The sequence below is a fragment of the Antedon bifida genome, chromosome 4 (genome assembly GCF_963402885.1).
Source record: "Antedon bifida chromosome 4, ecAntBifi1.1, whole genome shotgun sequence".
NCBI lineage: Eukaryota > Metazoa > Echinodermata > Crinoidea > Comatulida > Antedonidae > Antedon > Antedon bifida.
The window spans coordinates 8,804,889-8,823,773 of NC_136229.1; the positions used below are offsets into that span (position 1 = coordinate 8,804,889).

The 18,885-nt window shown below is 32.0% G+C and overlaps 2 protein-coding genes across 2 annotated transcripts in view; both read right to left on the reverse strand.

Annotated features, from left to right (window-relative positions):
• The window catches only part of LOC144839464 (uncharacterized), a 181,781-nt gene that overhangs the window by 64,479 nt on the left and 98,417 nt on the right, over nt 1–18,885 (reverse strand). The gene's annotated exons all lie outside the window — the stretch shown is intronic.
• Nucleotides 13,049–18,674, reverse strand: LOC144839488 (coenzyme Q-binding protein COQ10 homolog B, mitochondrial-like). Its single transcript, XM_078694867.1, has 5 exons — nt 18,544–18,674; nt 16,893–17,060; nt 16,017–16,209; nt 15,390–15,491; nt 13,049–14,841 (listed from the first exon to the last, which is right to left on the reverse strand). The coding sequence occupies exons 1-5, from the start codon at nt 18,630–18,632 to the stop codon at nt 14,680–14,682; spliced, it is 714 nt and encodes a 237-aa protein (XP_078550993.1). The 5' UTR covers nt 18,633–18,674; the 3' UTR covers nt 13,049–14,679.

The window sequence follows — 18,885 nt, forward strand, 5'->3', positions numbered from 1 at the left end:
AGCAACAAGTACTTTTAAATTCGCTTACTCAAAACATTAAAGTTAAGCTTATTATAATATCATTATATATTATAATATTACTATATAATACTAATTGAAATTTTAGAAAGATGTCGTTTCTTAATACGTGTCTTCTGGTAATTTGTTGTCTATTGAAGATTGTCAGAAATGTTGAGGCAGAAGAAAAAATAATTGAGTTTCATTACTATTATTCTTCCAGTAGAGATTGGTCAGAGTCTCTAAACATCATATCTGTAAGGAAAGAGTATGATCTTACGTTAATGTACGGTAAATTGACTGTTGAGCACACTTTCAAACAATATTCTGCATCAAAATTGCCAGTTAAATGCGAACAATTCATTTCTTTTGATACACAAGAAGAAGAAGGGATATACACATGTCAAAATAACGACAATAAATACTTTGTAGTTCTTTCGGACCGTGTCAGCCGTAGAAATAATATAATATACGCTGATTGGAGAATTGCATGTGAGGATTTAGTAGAGTACATCATAGAAGGAGAAGAAATAATAATGTCATGCAAGGTGAAACGAATATTAAAAACGAACAATATTTATAGAATAACAATTGGTTGGATTCAAGGAAAATATAGCAATATTAAATCGTACATTTGTAATGCTGAAACGGAGACAGTGAGTTTTATTCAAACTTTCAAAGGTTATCACTGGGGAGACGGTTTATTCTTTTATTGTATCTCAATAGAAAGTTTATCTACAACAAATCATTGTTATACACTAGTTTTAAAGGTTCATCCTCAATTAATGGTGAAGATAAAATTAATGACCGCCGATGTTGGCAACAATTGTTATAAATGTGTAGCTACAGGTGGATTTTGTGATGACAAATTTTATAATTGGACACTAAATAATCAAAAACTGATAGAAAATAATAAGGATTGTGACAACGAAAGATGTTTCAAGAATTTAACAGCTGGTAATTACGTGGCCAAGTGTCTGGTGAGTAAGAATAATCAACACAGCTTTGACGAGATAGAGTTCATCGTAAAAGAAAAATATGGAGTAAATGGCAATAATGGTTCAGTATACACCGTGCCAATTACTGAATCAGGAATTTCAAATACCATAGCCAATTGCAGGCCTTCTCAAATCACAAACCAAGCGAATGACTGTAAAGATCTAATACCGGTAATTATAATAATTATTGGCGACTACATCCGGAATTCTAATAATTATTGTAATATTGTTGCTTAAACGAAAACATGATAAACAGCCAAACAATACAATGCCAATTGAAAGCAGCAGACAAGATAGTACTGTTGAAACCTCCAGATGCCGACAAACAGGACCCAATGAGACAGATAACGTCAAAGATATTGTACACTCTTCTCAGATCAAAATGATGAAATTAGAAAGAAAAGAAGCAAAAATGCAGTTTGACATCGAAGAGAAAAGTTCAACAAATTGGTTATTGAATAGTATTGTGAGTGTTAAGCAAAAATGCAATAAACCGTTCACATCTACGAGGAAAAATACAAGAGAAGAGATATATTATAACATTAGCAATGATGATCAACCTTCAACAAGTACGCAACTGGATGTGGTACACGCAGATATGGAACTTCCCTCGCATAAAGTAAATAGACCTAGTGCAAATAAAAGAGAACATGTTGAGGTTTTTACAAATGAATGTTACGGCTTTAGCTTCAATGTCACCAATGCTCCGACAAATGACAAATCATGGGATACAGTGGAAGATTACTTACAGCCTATAACAAGACATCCACAAAGCAAGGATATCATCGATATTGACAGTAATAATGAATACTTAGACATAATAGAGTAAAAGATAAGTCATCCTTAAAGATGTATTGTCCCCTAAAAACATGAACAAAAAAAGATTAATAAAATCAGACTTTGAATAGATTATTTTGTACTTTCGTAGAAAAAAAACCCGATCAAATTAATGTTTTATTTATAAAATGACAAAATAAATGGTTTAATTCAATCAAAAAACCATTGGCTGGCAGCCAATTTGACTATTTTTTGCTTTAAATTACAGTTTTTTAGGTAAATACATTTTTTTTCGATCCAATTTTTGGTCAAAGTATTAGGTCACATTAAAATGGCATATTCAATAACAACATTTTGTTTACGGGTACAATACATCTTTAAGCATTTTAAACTCAAAGAACTTTGAAGAAAGACCAAACTACACTCGAAGATCTGACGCTGAAAAAACGTGCCGAAATGATAAGAAATAATTGAATCAATTCATTATTTAAAATACAATAGCTGACAAAATGTTAACATTGTTCATATTTGTAATATAATTATTATCTTTTTTAAAGTTGTGTAATCTCAACTGCTATGATTGTTATTTGTTATAAAATGCATTTGTAATAATTTTCATAAACTTTAAAACATAAAAAAAACCTTCTATTGTAACAACCAATAATTTTATCAACATTATTATCATCATTATTTTTCTAAGAATCAAGTTGAAATAAATGCGAGTATAACTCAAAATAACTAGATTTTTATTTTGATTAGATTGTCATTAAAAATACAATCGATTTGTTACAGAAACAACAGTGCTCCCGTAAAAACAGAAGTGAAGTTTGTTTTACATATCCTACTGTCTCCTTGCATTGATATCGAAAGTTGCATAATGTCAACAGAAATGACGAACAAAGTACATTTTATTTTAATGTAACTGGATAACAAAAATGAAACAGTTTATTTTTTCTGTACTCTCATTATCGTATCATTTCATGTCACACTATACTTTTTCATAATAAGAACATTTAGGACAAAATCACCATATAGTTTTTGAAACGAGGTTAGAATAAAAATAACTAGGCCTATATTTAATTTAATTTGTTAAATTAAGAATTGTAATAAAAGACCTAATATGAGAGAGAGGTTTCTATTTGCAACAACTAGCATATTGTGTTGTTGACATTCTCTTGACATATAGATCACCACAACTCTTTCTATGAATCGAGAGTGAGGACGCGCAATCTTCCCTATATCTCCTCCGCATGCGCACAATGAATTTACAAGCCGTAACTAGGTCTTAGCTCGTCGCTAATTGAAATGTACAAAACGAACAACGATCGGTTGTTTTTGATTCATCACGTTTGAGAATATTTGCCAAAGCTTGAGCTACACTGAACGTCTAAACAAATTTGAAGTTGAAACAACACTTCACAGGGCCTTGGGTTTGAAATACGGTCAGATGCAAAGTTATTTTGAAAAGACTCTTTCACAACCAATGGCGACTCGTTGACGCGTCAAATGTGGCAAACTGAAAACGAGAATTCTGTTTACAGCCTTAAAAGTTTACATTGTTTTTAATTTGGGAACGTGTGAGAAGTTTGGGAAAGTCTATCTTACAAATGTTTCCTATAAAATATTAGAAAAGTTACTTATTTTTCAGTATCTAGACAAAACTATATACAATTAATGAATTTATGAGTGTGATGGTATAGATAATATAAAGCTAGCGGTGAAAAATGAAAGGTTATATTTTCACGAGGCGATATAATTATGATATAGCACACGCGATTTGATGTATTACCCGAAACCCGCTGAATTGTAGCGCACTTGGAAATTAATTGTTTTTAAATAGACAAGCACGTGACAATAAACAAATAACAGGCTGGAATTGTTTAAAAAACGCTAGTATTTTATTAACTTCCGTGTAGCGAATAATTAGACATTCAGCTTTATTGTAACAACACATATACAAATTCGTTTATTATATGGACAATTACTGATCCAATTTAGGAAAATGATACCATATCTTAATATGTGTCTTCTTTTGCTCAATTTATTGATGATTTTCAGAGAATGTAGTGCAGAAGAAACGTTTGTAAGTTTTGACTATTACTATTATTCTAGTGAATATTTCTCACAACCTCTGGACATCATACCGTCAAGTAAGGAGTATAATCTTGTTTCATTAGGCCATGCTCAATTTACTGTTGATGGTGAAAATGTGATTATTTCAAAACAATATTCTGCATCAAAGACGTTAACAGTCAAATGTAATGTTTTAATATCTTTTGATACACAACAAGGAATATACACATGCCAAGATGACGATAGTAAATACTTCATGATTCCTTTGGGTAAAGTCAATCAGTATAAGGAGGTACAATATTTTGATTGTAAAATTGCCTGTGAAAATATGGTATATTACATCATTGAAGGAGAAGAAGTAACGATTACATGCAAGGTGGAACGCATATCAGCCAGGAACATTAATTATAAAATAACGGTAGGATGGATTCAAGGAAAATATAATATTACACAGTCACACGATTTGAATGCTGAAACAGAGGAATTAAATTTCACCCAAACAGTTAAAGGTTACACATCTGGCGAAGGTATTTATTTCTATTGCATTAAACACACAAACTGGGACTTGCACAGGTGTTATATGGTAATTCTTAAGGTTCACCCTCAATTAAGGGTGGAAATCAAGACAATGCATCAAAGTATTGGTGGTCACTGTTTTAGATGTGTGGCTACATCTGGAGTTGGTGAAGAAAACATTTATAATTGGACACTAAATAGTCAGGAATTGACCGAGAATGATAGTGATCGTGGTAACACAATGTGTTTCAACAATTTAACAGCTGGTAAATACGTCGTCAAATGTCTAGTGAGTGCTTCTTATCAACAGAGCTCTGATGAAATAGAGTTCATCGTCAAAGATGATAAACCAACTAAAGTTGAGGTTGTAGATAACAACGATGGGTGTACATATACTATGCCAACACAAGCAAGTACTAATACATATCAGTGTCCCATTGAAGAAGATCATTACAAACAGTTAACCATAATACTAGCAGCAGCATCAACATTCATTCTGTTGATAATGGTTTTGATTATCATATATCTACTCAAGAGAAATTCCGACAACAAGCCACGGCCTACTGCATGCAATCAGAGAAACACCAATGTGAATGTGTCATACACGTCTAATGTTCCACCGACAGGTACTGAAGAAGATGCTTACTATACGATTGGCGATACAGATAGGAATGATGACAATGTCTATGTTATAACAGACAATACGGATGATAACAAGACAAGTACAAATCCAATAATTAATGCGAATAGATTAGAAGGTGACAGCAATGACACTGAAGCACCTCATTATTTTGTGTTGGAGACATAGTACAGCAAAGCTTTGTCTACACTACCAAACGTTATGTGAAAAAAAATGTGCTGTGCCCATATATGGACACAATAATGTCGTATCACTACCATATTTGGGCATATCACTACCATATTTGAGCACATCACAGCCTTCGGCTATATAATATCATTGGGTGAAGCACAATTTTTAATAAAGCTTGTTCAATTCAATGTTTGTTGTGCGAAACCAACATAAATTTGCGCTATCTTTTTATTATTGTCCACTACAAGAATGAAAGCGGAGATTTTCATTAGATCGCGTGATCTGTTCGATTCGCTTGGGTGCTTATGAATGTGGGATATATATATATACTGTTTGAAATACCAATTTCGAAACACTAAAAACTTCATCGCCGAAAGGGGATATAGACGATGAAAACTGTATAGTATGGAAAACAAATAGTCAACCGCACCCGACAAAACATTAGACTTAATAATTGTTTACAATAAGGAAGTTTGTAAAATATTATATTTTCTAGGAAAAATAACTAAAAATAAAAAATATTTTCATACCTATGGTAATAATATTGATAACAGTACAGTCATTTAAAATATGGGTGTTTTTTTGTCGAAGATTGTATCAGTTTAGATTGTGTAGACGAAACTGATTTATTTCTTTGTAATGCTTATTTTTTAACCATTTGGCATACATAAGAATAAGAGATTTTACTAGGTCATTTGATGTCAATACTACAATACACCGGTAAAATGAATAATTAAAAAAACATTTGTTATTATTAATGGTCGTAATGGTGATATACAATATCAATAAGCCTAATGTTAATAGAAAAATGAATACTGATCTTAATTTAATGATGGGTGGCAATAGGCTGTGTCCTGTCACCCATTTTATTCACACTCTATACCAGTGACTATTTATGTGAAGAGCCAAAAGTTGATAAAGTTAACCGGTTTGTAAAATGGTGTAGAGATAATTTTGTAGAACTCAACTTTACGAAAACTAAAGAACTAATTTTCGACTTGGTCTTTCATGCTTAATCGAATTGGATGTAGATTTAGAATACGAACCACACGATACCGATTATCATTTGTTCCAAAATGCATTTTCGAGTATAATGATAGGTTAACAATAATCGATTTATATTTAACAATTGATTTTTTAAACTATCTTTATAAATTATATTTTTGTACTGATCCATGTTTCATGAATTTTGCTGTTTTACCTTTTTATATATGTATTTTTATATATTTGTAGTTTTTATATGAATTTAAATTAAACATATTTACTGTATATTTTTTACTTAATCTGTTAATGTCTTTTATTGAGGAAGACAAAGTTTAAATTATATATATTTGCTGACAATAAAGTTATTTAAGTTAGTTGAATTTTTACTAAGTGGCTTTAATGTTTGTAGTAATTAGTACAGTCTTGTTTATTTTTATTTAATTTATACGTAATTTTACTTTCTATGGACCAGAGATTCCGAAATTGAATGAATTAATGATACTGTATTGCTTTGGACCTAAACAAAATGTTTTATACCTATGGTACACAGTATAACATAGGGGTCTGCAGAACGTTTTACAAACATTTTAGTATGAGTAGCACCATAATGGTTTACACAACAATTCCTGTTACGATAATTATTTTGCTTTGCTCAATGACATGTTAGATAAGAAAAAATAAGTACTAGAATTCAAGATCCTCACGCTCACCTACAAAGTCATCCATAAACAATCACCGCAATATCTTTCTTCGCTCGTCTCCTTCCAGAACACACGCAGTCGATATATATAATTATTTATTTTGTGTGTGGGTGTGTTTTACCGCTGTATCGGTCCTGTTTTGGTACCATGAAATATGAAATAAATAATAATAATAATTTAAAAACACTCGCAGAAACCTTCGTCATTTATCCATATCTTCGCATCGACTATTCCAACCAAGAACAACATACTTTTGCTGACCGATCATTCTCTTTCACAGCTCCATCCTTATGGAATACTCTTCCACAATCAATCAAGAATGCCAATTCTATTGACATTTTCGAGCGCGCAGTTGCTGAAAACCCATCTCTTTCGCATAGCATACGAAATGACGTAATTTCCACCTTGTTTCGAGCCTTGTGGTCGTAGCACTTTAGAGAAAATTTATTTTGGTTATGCGCTATAAAAAAAAGGACAATTATTGATCGATTGAATAAAAAAAAATAGAAAGAGGAGAAAGATAATAATGATGAAGAAACCAACTTAACTTTTTAAAAGTGGAAAACATTAATAACGCCCATAAATTAATTATAAGTTTTCTAAGTAGCATTTCGCGGCCCATATAGAAAATAAACATATTTTATTATAAACGTACAATATCCGTATCAACAAAAGAAAACAAAAATGAAAATCATTATTAGGAAATACCACGTAGCCTATGGTAAATATCAAATTTTTATTCGATCGGAAACACCTGGACAGAAAATCCTGGAAATTACTGGATTTTTTCCTTAATAAGGCACGCCTACAGAACATAATTTGAAATCAGAATGTTATTTAAAAAATGGATTTTGTTTTTACTTCCTTCTTCACGATCTAACCGTTAATTTTATTCAATCATTCTTAGCAGCAACACGTATCTTTCAATAAAACATTTGAAGAATTACTTTATCTTATGAAGAACTATGACGAAAATAATGCTGTACCTCATCGTGATATTTGTCTTAATGTTTGTCAAAGATTGTCGGGCTGAAGAAAAAAATGTTGATTTTGAAGTGTATTATTATTCAATGAAAAACTGGTCACAATCTCTGAACATCGTATCGATAAGTAAGGAGTATACAGTTTCATCTAAATCTGATTATACATTTACGTATAACTGTACTGATTTTGCAAAACATTCTGCACCAAAGCTGATAAAAGTCAAATGTGAACTATTCATTTCTTACGATAGGCTTACTCAAGAAGAAGAAGATGGAATATACACCTGCCAAGACATCAACAATCAATACTTTGTGATTCCTTCAGGCAGCGTTAAGCAGAATAATATAATATATTTCGGTTGGAGAATTGCGTGTGAAGATTTAGTAAATATCATAGAAGGAGAAGAAGTAACCATTACATGCAAAGTGAAACGTATATTATCAACAACAAAAATTTCAAAAATAAAAACTGGATGGATCCAAGGAAAAAATAGTACTACACAGACGTACGGTTTAGATGCCAACGGAGAGACTGTGCGATTTAATCAAATTTTCAACGGTTACCAATGGGGAGAAGGTCTATTCTTTTATTGTCTTTCACGAGAAGATCAGAAAGCCGGTATTATGAATTGGTGCTATACAAAAATATTAAATGTTCATCCACGATTAACAGTGAGAATCAAGACAATGCAGCATCGTTTTGGTGAGCATTGCTTTAAATGTGTAGCTACAGGTGGAGTTAGTGATAAGTTATATAACTGGACAGTAGATAGTCACGACATGACTGAGATGAAGAGTTACAATGATGACAACGAAATATGTTTCTCCAATATAACAGCCTGCAATTACACCATCAAATGCCTAGTGAGTTCTGTTGGTCAACGCAGCTTTGATGAAATATATGTCAACGGAGAAATTGAAGAAGCACCCACACAAGCATCTCTTTGCACAATTTGTACTTCTGAAACCACTAACGAAGGGAAGTACAATAAATATATAACGAACAAAGATTTAATCATCATAATTCTTGTATCTACATCTGGAATATTGTTAATCATTGTACTTGTATTGATTTACTTACTTAAAAGAAAACATGGCAAACAGTCTAACAATGTAGTACAAGTTCGAAGTAGCAGGCACGATAGTAATGTTGAAACCTCGAGAAGCCAGCAAGATGAAACAAACGAACACGACAATGAAGCTAAACTTCCACAGGTTGAATCAGTAGAACGACCAGAAGAAAACGTCTATCATGACATAGGAAACAATGAGAAACAGTCAAGAGCTCAAGAAGTGAAACTTACAGCGAAAGCTACAAAAGTAAAAAATAAACCGCCCATACCTAAAAAGAGAAATACAAAATTGAAACAACCTGAAGATGTATACTCTAAAATTGCAGATGAAAACCTACCTTCAACAAGCGGGCAGATAGTGAGAGCTGAATACGCAGATATGAAGCAGCCATCCTCACAAACTCTAAACAGCACAAGTAAAACCGAACAGTTGTTCACAAATAAAGGTTATGACTACAGATTGAATGTCAACAGTGAATCTCCGACATCAACCTTCAAATCACTGGATAGACACACGGTGCAAAACCACTTAGAGCCCGCGACAACAACTCGTGTATACAGCACAACAATCACCAGTACCGATAACAATGACAGTAATGTCGAATACTTAGAAATTATAGAATAAAACAACAATGGATACAATAAACAAAAACTACAGAGAAATTGCAACTGTGCACATACTCATAATAGAGAGTCATGGGAAGTTTAGCAAGTAATATTTTGAAATAATGTAAGTATTTTAAAGCTGCCGTACAGAATGTATTGTACAATTTTTATATGTAAGTTGTTAACAAATAAAAAAACACACTGAGAATGTTAAAGATTTGTCCCCCCGCCCTCTCCCTGAAAAATAAAATCTAAAATATATTGAATATATTGAATTGAATGTTGAATAGGTTATTTTAATGTAACATACTATAGTGTTGACGAAAAATTGGTTAAGCAAATTATTTCCTTTTTCTTATATATTTACTTTGCCTTGTTATGGCAATAATACCCGGTACTTTTTCTTCTAAAACTACGAAATGGCCTATTCAAATTTTGAATTTATTCATCTTCATTTTGTCATGTGTAATATGTTAGGGGACAATGCATCTTTAATGCAATATGCTTATTTGAAAACATTGTTCTATCTTAACGCCTATACAATTATTATTGTTCTCTATGCTGCGAAAATAATTTGAAAAAGTAACTTTGCTTTGAAAATGAACTAAAGTATGCCATTTTACTATGTGATAATTCGTTTTGTCATTATAATATATTACATATTAAGAAACATAAACAAATTAATGTTATTACGTTTATTATTAGATTATTATTATTGTAGACTACATTTATCACCAATGATTATTTACTGCAATAATTCAATCGTTTCTGTAAAGCTTTGTTAGACAATCCATTGTTGTTCTTGTTGTTGTTATTATTATTAACAACAATAGCTGTTTTGAAATATGCTAAGTTAAATGCTTATTAAGATTGAAAATAAATTTTAAAAAAACTGAAAGAAAAGAAATGTACAAATATAATTATATTTTTGCTCACGTTAATAACCAGTACCAAAGTATAGGCCTATATGATTTTTAAGTAGAAAAATCAGAGTTCATGTTTTGATATTATCATATTGGTAGGCCCTACTTCTTCTGACATTACTTCTTAATATGGCTATACAATTAAATGTACATAATCATTTAACTAAGCAAGCGTTAGTTAAATTCTTTAAATATAATAAATGTTTTAAAATATGCTATTTCTATTGTTTATATTAATATAAGATTGTATATAACAATTCCGTAAAATGTATTTTTTCGACTAACTAGCAAACTATAAAAAAAACCACAGGTTAATTTTAATTCTTTATTGGTCCGATTGGATTGCGCCTCTTCCTCCTCGAAGCAATCATTATGGTCTGGATTGTACGCATGCGCAACAGAGATCAAACTGACACGTCCTCGTGAAACTATTCTTCTTATTCAACATTGTTTATGAAAACTAGCTTTTTTCTAGAAAAAGGAAGTTAATAAAAATATTCTGCAAAAATGTGTGTTTTATCATTTTTCTAATCATAATTGTTATAAGTAATACGAATTAGAAAATGGTTTAATACCCATAATCAAACATCGAATTACAGTATCTATATTATTGTAGTACTAATTTTAGTTAATACATTGTTTCGTTTTTCAATATTTTCCATGAATTACTTCCTTGAATTTCAAAACACAAAAACAAATTGCGAAATAGTGGGCGTATATTTTCTAATTATAATTACAATTAAATGTTTCCTTGTTCTCCAATTACAAGACGATTATTAAACAATTCTGAAATACTGGGCGTGTTCCTTACGTGCCCGCACTTGGTGAAGTATTTTTGGTAAAATGAGGGAAGAGCGAAATGCCACTCTTCCCTGGTAAAACATTGGTACTCCATCTAAAAACACTATTGAATAATTGTTAAAAGAACACACCATGCATCTTGTAACACTTGTGTTACTTTTTTACTTCTTTTTTTTAAACATGGAGTCGTGGCATCTCATTTAAGTCAATATTTATATATTTATTCAATGTGATAGCCCCCTACAGGAGATACTACGTTTTCGCGCCGCGACTTTAGCCAGCTATGTCCCAAGAGGACATACTCATTCAGAAGCTGTATCAAGCGTTCAATGTTCAATATATAACGACTTTGTTCTTGAGGTCAGCCTAGGCCGGTATTATAATAATTCACTGTTAAATAATCAAAACTTTATTTCGGATGTATAGGCAGTTATTTACAATGACTCCCATTTGACTATAGGCCGATATTATAATACTGTCAGATAATCATTGAATTATGATCAAAACAGTCAATAGTAAAGTTTTTGTTTGTAATATAATACAATTGGTTAACACTTGAATGTCCATTTATCACTTGTTGACATCTAGGCGGATGAAGTGACCCCCAGACGTGTGTTTAGTGGTCTAAAATTAGCTTTAATATATTATTTAGACATCATTTTTATTTAAATTATTTAATAAGCACACTCATCTTTTACAGATTCAGTATATAGACATATCAAAGTATTAATTCTTGTTGTATTTTACTTAAAATACAAAAGTTATTCACTTATAAAATGAAAAAAGAAACGTTTTATTTTAACCAAAAACCATTGTCTGACAATATTTAAAACTGTTACATCAACAAGCGAGCGGCGTTTTTTGTAAGAAATATTTCTTGTTGATACTCAATGCGAGGTTTAAGAACAAAAACATTTACATCATATAAATAGGCCTAAAACACATACAAACAGTAGGATGCTGCGTTATCTCTAATAATGATAATAGATACGAATATTTCCTCCTCAAATTACAAGACGATTATCTATTGAACTTTTGGTAACAAAGAAGTTGTTTCACTTCATTGATATTAGTAGGAGGAGGAACTATTTAGAAATAAATAATTCATCCATGGTCCTACAACGTAATAGTTATTGCGTAATCACAAGTGGGAACCGACGATGCAACAACAGTGCTTGCAAATTGCAAACATCGCAGGTTTGATTTCACGCAGGCGGGAGTCAAACACAATTATCGGAAGGGCATTTTCTTACGATGCGTCGCTAGTGGAAACCAAGCTTTAGGGAAGATGGCAAGGAACAAATGGTTAAATCAAATACATATTCATGGATCTATAATGATCCTAATCTGTTGTATTATCGTCACAAACCAACGTTTTTGAGGAAACTAAGACTTAATGAATAGACTTAAAGAGAGAAAAAAAGAGTACAGTAATTGCTGAAGAAAAATAGATGATGACGTCACGATGGTTGATGTCCAACTATCCTAAACACAATACAGACAATACGACAGTAGTAATGACATAATCATCACCAACAAAATGTAGAATAATGTCTCCCCGTTACTATTACAATCATTTCTGTATGACGGCCCTACCGTTATGTGTGTTATGTATATAAATCAGTAATGCATTAGTAACAACTTCATTTTTGTAATGGCTACTATTGAATAGGATCAGCAGGAAAAAATATGATCAACATAGTCTAATAAGAAAGAAAAACATCCTGCTATAAAAATAAAATTACCAGAAAATATGGCAAAAATAACAAACAGAAAATGCCTAATTGGAATAAATTGAAAGAGTCTAGTAGAGAAATGCATTTATTAGGAAAAATTATCACTTTATTTCAATTACTATTTCAGAAATAATCACGGAATAATAATGATATATTAAAATGATATTATATATACAGTAAGAATAGGCTTAATAATAAATTAATATGGTATAGCTATACACTAAATTAAAAACAGTCTTACAGATATTTGGTTATAATAATATAACAAATATCGCCTTTCAATTTTATATCGGTGAATGAAAACATTTGACACCCCGGAGCGAAACTTCAGGCAATATCTGTATAATATATCCCGTATCGATACATACGCTTTAACCACTGTCATTTGAAAAAGAAAAAACGCCAGTCGTAAAAAAAATAAATACGTGTGACAAGCATCTAATTATTTTCCAACACCACCACAAAAAACACTTGGAAGTATTTGAATGAACTTTTACAGATTTCGAAAAGCCTGCAAGTTTCAACACTTGAAAAACATAAACTCTACCAATATTAAAGTCTCGGGTCTAAAGGAGAGTGGGAATCCTCCTGATACCATAATCGAATATCGATCAATTTTACTTTAATAGAACATATTGTATTGTAGTAGTATTCGTGATGCTGTACAACCATATTATAACATTTTAAATATCCTGCGATCTGATTGGTGATTAGCTGAGCCAATCATAACAGCTGTTCTATCGTACTTTATTTTCTCTTATACAGTCAACATTTGTATTAGCTAGTATTGTATTAAAATCTTCTTCCACTTCAAGAAAGACATTATTTGTTGTTTTTAATAATCTAAATAGTGTATGATGTTTTAAATGACCTTAATTAAAATATATTATTAGGAATTTCCTAAGGATTGATGAGGTTCTTGGGCGTGCCCTTTCGCCCAGCCCACCACCATTGCATTTGTTGTTTTTAATAATCTAAATAGTGTATGATGTTTTAAATGACCTTAATTAAAATATATTATTAGGAATTTCCTAAGGATTGATGAGGTTCTTGGGCGTGCCCTTTCGCCCAGCCAACCACCATTGCAAATAAAGTTCTTCAAAATCAGTAGGCCTATGGCCTGATTTAAACAATATAATGAATACATGAGGTAGTGTATGTGGCATAAAGAAACTAATGAAAGTTTTAAAACTGCATATTCTTTTGTCTTTACTGAATTTCTTTAAAAAAAAAACTGTACTAAGACAAAAACTGAGCTGCTAACGGGATAGGATAGCTGATTCCTCTAGCCACTATGCAAAGTTATGTATGTAGCACGGCCGCAATTAAATTCGCTTTCCCATGGAGGTGAGCCGTTTTTATAGAATTTACTTTTATCAATAAATATTGAATATGCAATCAACCTTTTGTTTCAACAGTTTCGTCCATTGATTGGACGTATACGACAGAAACATTAAAGAGTAACATAAACCTGATGATTTTCGACTTTTATGTGTAAAACATCCTGTACACATATGGTTTTCCTGTGTAGTATCTCTTGTTTAGTATTATTCTAGATAAATACTAATAAAATATTTGATTGTAAAATTATTTTACAGAACAACCCTTAATAAAATATCTACTATTTGCACATATATTTAATGCAATTTCAAATTCATAATTATTATATAAATATATCCTAAATTATTGAGCTAGAAACGTCAAGAACTGTGTATATGTATTATTTGTGACTTGCTAATTGCTTGAGGACCGTGAACTTTTTCAGCTCTCTTCTCAAAAGCTTTCACCATTTTCTTCACTACCTCGTCGAAAAATAAAGTTGATAAATTTGAATGTAATGCTGATCGAAACTCAAATGAAATCTGAAAAGAATTAAGAAAAAGGGAATTTTAGTTAATATGTATTCAATCACTTCAAGTGGCGAAAAAAAATTGTTTGTTTGATATCAGAGAAATAAGTACACACAGTATAGGCAGTATTCTATATGCTTAATGAGGGCGCTGTATATCTTAATTGCTCTGTGAAGAGTAACAGTTGCTCAATAAGATGTATTTTCCCCCTTAAAAATAATTTTTAACATTTTTTTTGTTGAACATGCCATTTTAATGTCACATAATAGTTATCCACTTTGACCAAAAATTGGATCTATTCTAAACAAAATGTATTTACCTGAAAAAATGGTTTTTGGTGGAATTTAACCACTTATTATGTTATTATAAGTGAAAACATTTTTTGTTCATTTTTTTTCTACAGATGTTTATTTAAACTAAAGTTTTATTAAAACTACAAAATAATCTATTCAAAGTCTGATTAATTAATCTTCATTTTTCATGTTTTTGAGGGACAATACAATGACATCTTCAAACATTCAATGTTGTTGAAGCAAGGCTGTGACCACCAATGTATTTACCTGAAAGTCTAGTGTACAAGTATCCGCCTTTCCTTTAATGCCAGGACTAAACCTCCAAGATGTCATTAAATGATTAAACAGCATACCATTAGTACACACTGCCTAATAATACAATAAATAATAAGAACATCATTATCATTATGTTCTAATTTGTCTGTATGTTATGTAATATGTTATGTAATAATAAATTAATTTTAAAAAACAAAATGGTCAATTTAAAGTTATATTTTTATTTAATAAAAACAATGAAAAGAATTGTTCATCACTAATTTTTTAATGAGCGCTGTATGTTGACGATCCTGTACTCTTTTTGAAGAGTGTACTGTGCTCACAGGATCAACAGCTTAATGTCTCATCTGAAAGATGGTACGCGCTATGTATTCCAATCCACCATTTGAAACACACGGAGAGCAAGGTGGAATTCAAACCGTTGCACAACACTAAATGCTGCTCTCTGCACGATACATATGCATTATCCTATTAACTTCTCTGTCATCAAATCAAAATCAAGATGAAAATATTAATGCAAATGTTTGCAAAGGTAAGCTGTCATACAAATTAATATAATAATGATGTCATCGGTCATTAAAATTAAGATTTATATGAAAACTCCTTATAAACAATTACCTTTACTAAATGTGGCCTAGTAACAGTAACTAACGACATGTAACGTTCACATAAAGGAGGGAATCCAACTTCCAGCTGCGCTTTAAAGTGTCCCGGTTTTCGTGCAACAATCTCTGACTTGGTACACCACGGAACAAAATGTTTGTAATTCTCAACATCTGCCACAACTTCATACATTTCCTCCATAGAATACCTAAGAAATCAAAGATAACAAAATCTGAATTAAAATTCATTAATTTTTTAGAGCACACATTGGATAGTGAGTTGTCGATACTGTAGATGATAAAAAATCTAAACTAATGCTTTCTAAACTAAGTACAGTAGACTCTCCCAAATTCCTTTTTACTATTAAAAACACATTCCGAATACCAGACTTTCCCGAAAACCAGACATAATAGGCCAGCCCAAAGGTGTCCGGTATTGGATGAGTTGACTGTAGTTACAACTTATATAAATAAAAAAAAAGTTGAATGAAATTAAAAATGATGGTGTACAATACAAAACTCGATTTCTGATTTGTACATGTATCTCCACATATGGCATAAATATGCCCAGTTAAATACATATGTATCACATATGTAACACATGCGGTGCCTGTATTATGTTTAATGGCCTATGATACATGTGATACATAATGTGACACTGTATAAAGAATGTGCCATATACTACTAGATAAAAGATACATTTAATAACTACTATTACAGTATTAATAATAAAATAGTAGTTACTGTTAACATCTAAACTTAAGTAGCACTGCAGAAAGGAATCCAAAAGTGCATTCTCTGCATGCTTTCGCTAACAAGGCAGCCCTAAATTTACCTAATATTTATCCTAATTCAATATAATTTTTATTTATACTTTTCTGTTGAAACTTACCCTAATATTCTTCTTTCCGAGTACTCTTTTCGTTTGTTCAGCGATGGGATATAATCTGTAAGGAAGCTTCTTTGTGGTATGAGGAGGACTGTACCCGCAGACGGAATTCTATTGAGTATTGCATAATGGTTTGAATCTCTTGCTTGATGGTAGAATGAAACAGATAAACTGCAAAAATTATAAGATGTTTTTACCATGATTTTTTCACCGGAACTCAGGCAAATGGAAGACATGGGAAAGTCATGTGAAAAAAAGTAAGTGTATTAGAAATTAAAATAAAAGAACAGAACAGACAAAGGAGTACTATAGGACTTTACAGTTTCACTCTAAACTAAGGGAAATAACTAATGGTACAGACATAGTAGGGGTTGTACTGTATCTTAGTGGTTAAAAAACTGGACTACCGACTTATTTGTAAAGAAATTTTAGCATAAAAACGTGGCTAATGGCGGCTCATTTACACAAGAAGCGGAATTTATGGCATCCGGCAAGCTTAATATTACTCCAAACTACCGTGGTAAATGGCAGTCAGAGTTATGGACTACCATAAATATGGCTTATTCCAAGTTAGGTCTAGTGTGCAATTTTAGCCCTCTTTTGTAAGTTAGGGTACAGTTAGGCCTGGGCCTATACTTGCTTGTTGTTCAGCTCAACTTGTTCAGCTCAACACATTCAGCTTATTATTACGAACTGGCTGCCTCTACGCCTAGTCGTAAATCCAATCCTGATTCTATATTACGCCGATATCGCGCCCCCTAGAGTTTTTGATAAAATACTAATAGGTTATGATATCGGTGGATTGTAAGCCAGCTGGATGGCTGAATGGGTAGTGCTTGGGTCTCGCAATGTAATGCTGTAGCGTTAGGCTAGGGTTCAAAACTCGTTTTTGGTATTTTTTTTTTTACATTTTTTTTTACTCACCATCTTCTTTATTGATCATCATCTTTTCTCATCATTTTCCTAGAGGGATGTTTTTTTTTAGGTTACGAGGGCCGGAGGCCTGAGAAAGAGGGTCTTGACCCGATCGGGTCAATAGGCGTAGATATAGACTCTAGCTTGGATCTATGCCTAGGTGTAGATGCAGCCACTGCGTTATTATTATGTGAACCCATCACATGTCGTTTACAATTTGTCTTTTCATATCTGACTGTACGTTGGGGAATCCAATAAACAATGTGTATGTAAATAAATGTAAATCTAGGCCTATATAATAGTAATTAGTATAGGCCTAGGCTTTTCTATAGTATACTATAAAATCTAGTGTATACTACAGTGTAGGCCTATTAGGCCTAGCCTAGACCTACAGGCTACACTACACTACAGTACTATATAGATAGCCAAGTCAATCAATGGCTGGGAAAAAATAACTAAAATCAAACAAATTGGCTGATTCAATATCCAGACCTCCTACAAAATAATTTAGTTGCAAATCCCAACTCAACTATCATCAGTCCAACTAGGCTAGGCCTATGCAGTGCCACCTCACTTCTCCCTCGCGGGCATTGTACCCGAATCTAAGTGCTTCAAAATTGTCAATTGGCTATGACGTGATTGACAATCCGGCCTAGGCTAGGCCTAGCCTAGGTAAAACTTTGCAACTACCTAGCCTATGATTATTTTCGGATTTAAATAAATAAGTGTGACAACAAACCTTCTTGGATTTAAAATTTGAGTCTCTTTGAGTAATCTACCATAATAACTATGATAAATTCGCTGCAGAACTTTGACATTTTTCGCCATAACAAAAACAGCCGCTGATGTTTTTTGCGCTACCGGTTTCTGTTACAGTATGACGTCACACATCCAATGTCGTCATTCCGCCACCGCCGATAAATTAATATGTCCTCTAAAAAAATGCAGGTCAAAGAGTGACGTCATTAAATCTCAATTTTTCTTCCACACCCACCTTTCTTAATCATTTCCCACAACATAATTTAAGTACACAGTAATGTATCCTCTCCACAAGAAATAAAGTGGTCAGGTACAAAATGAT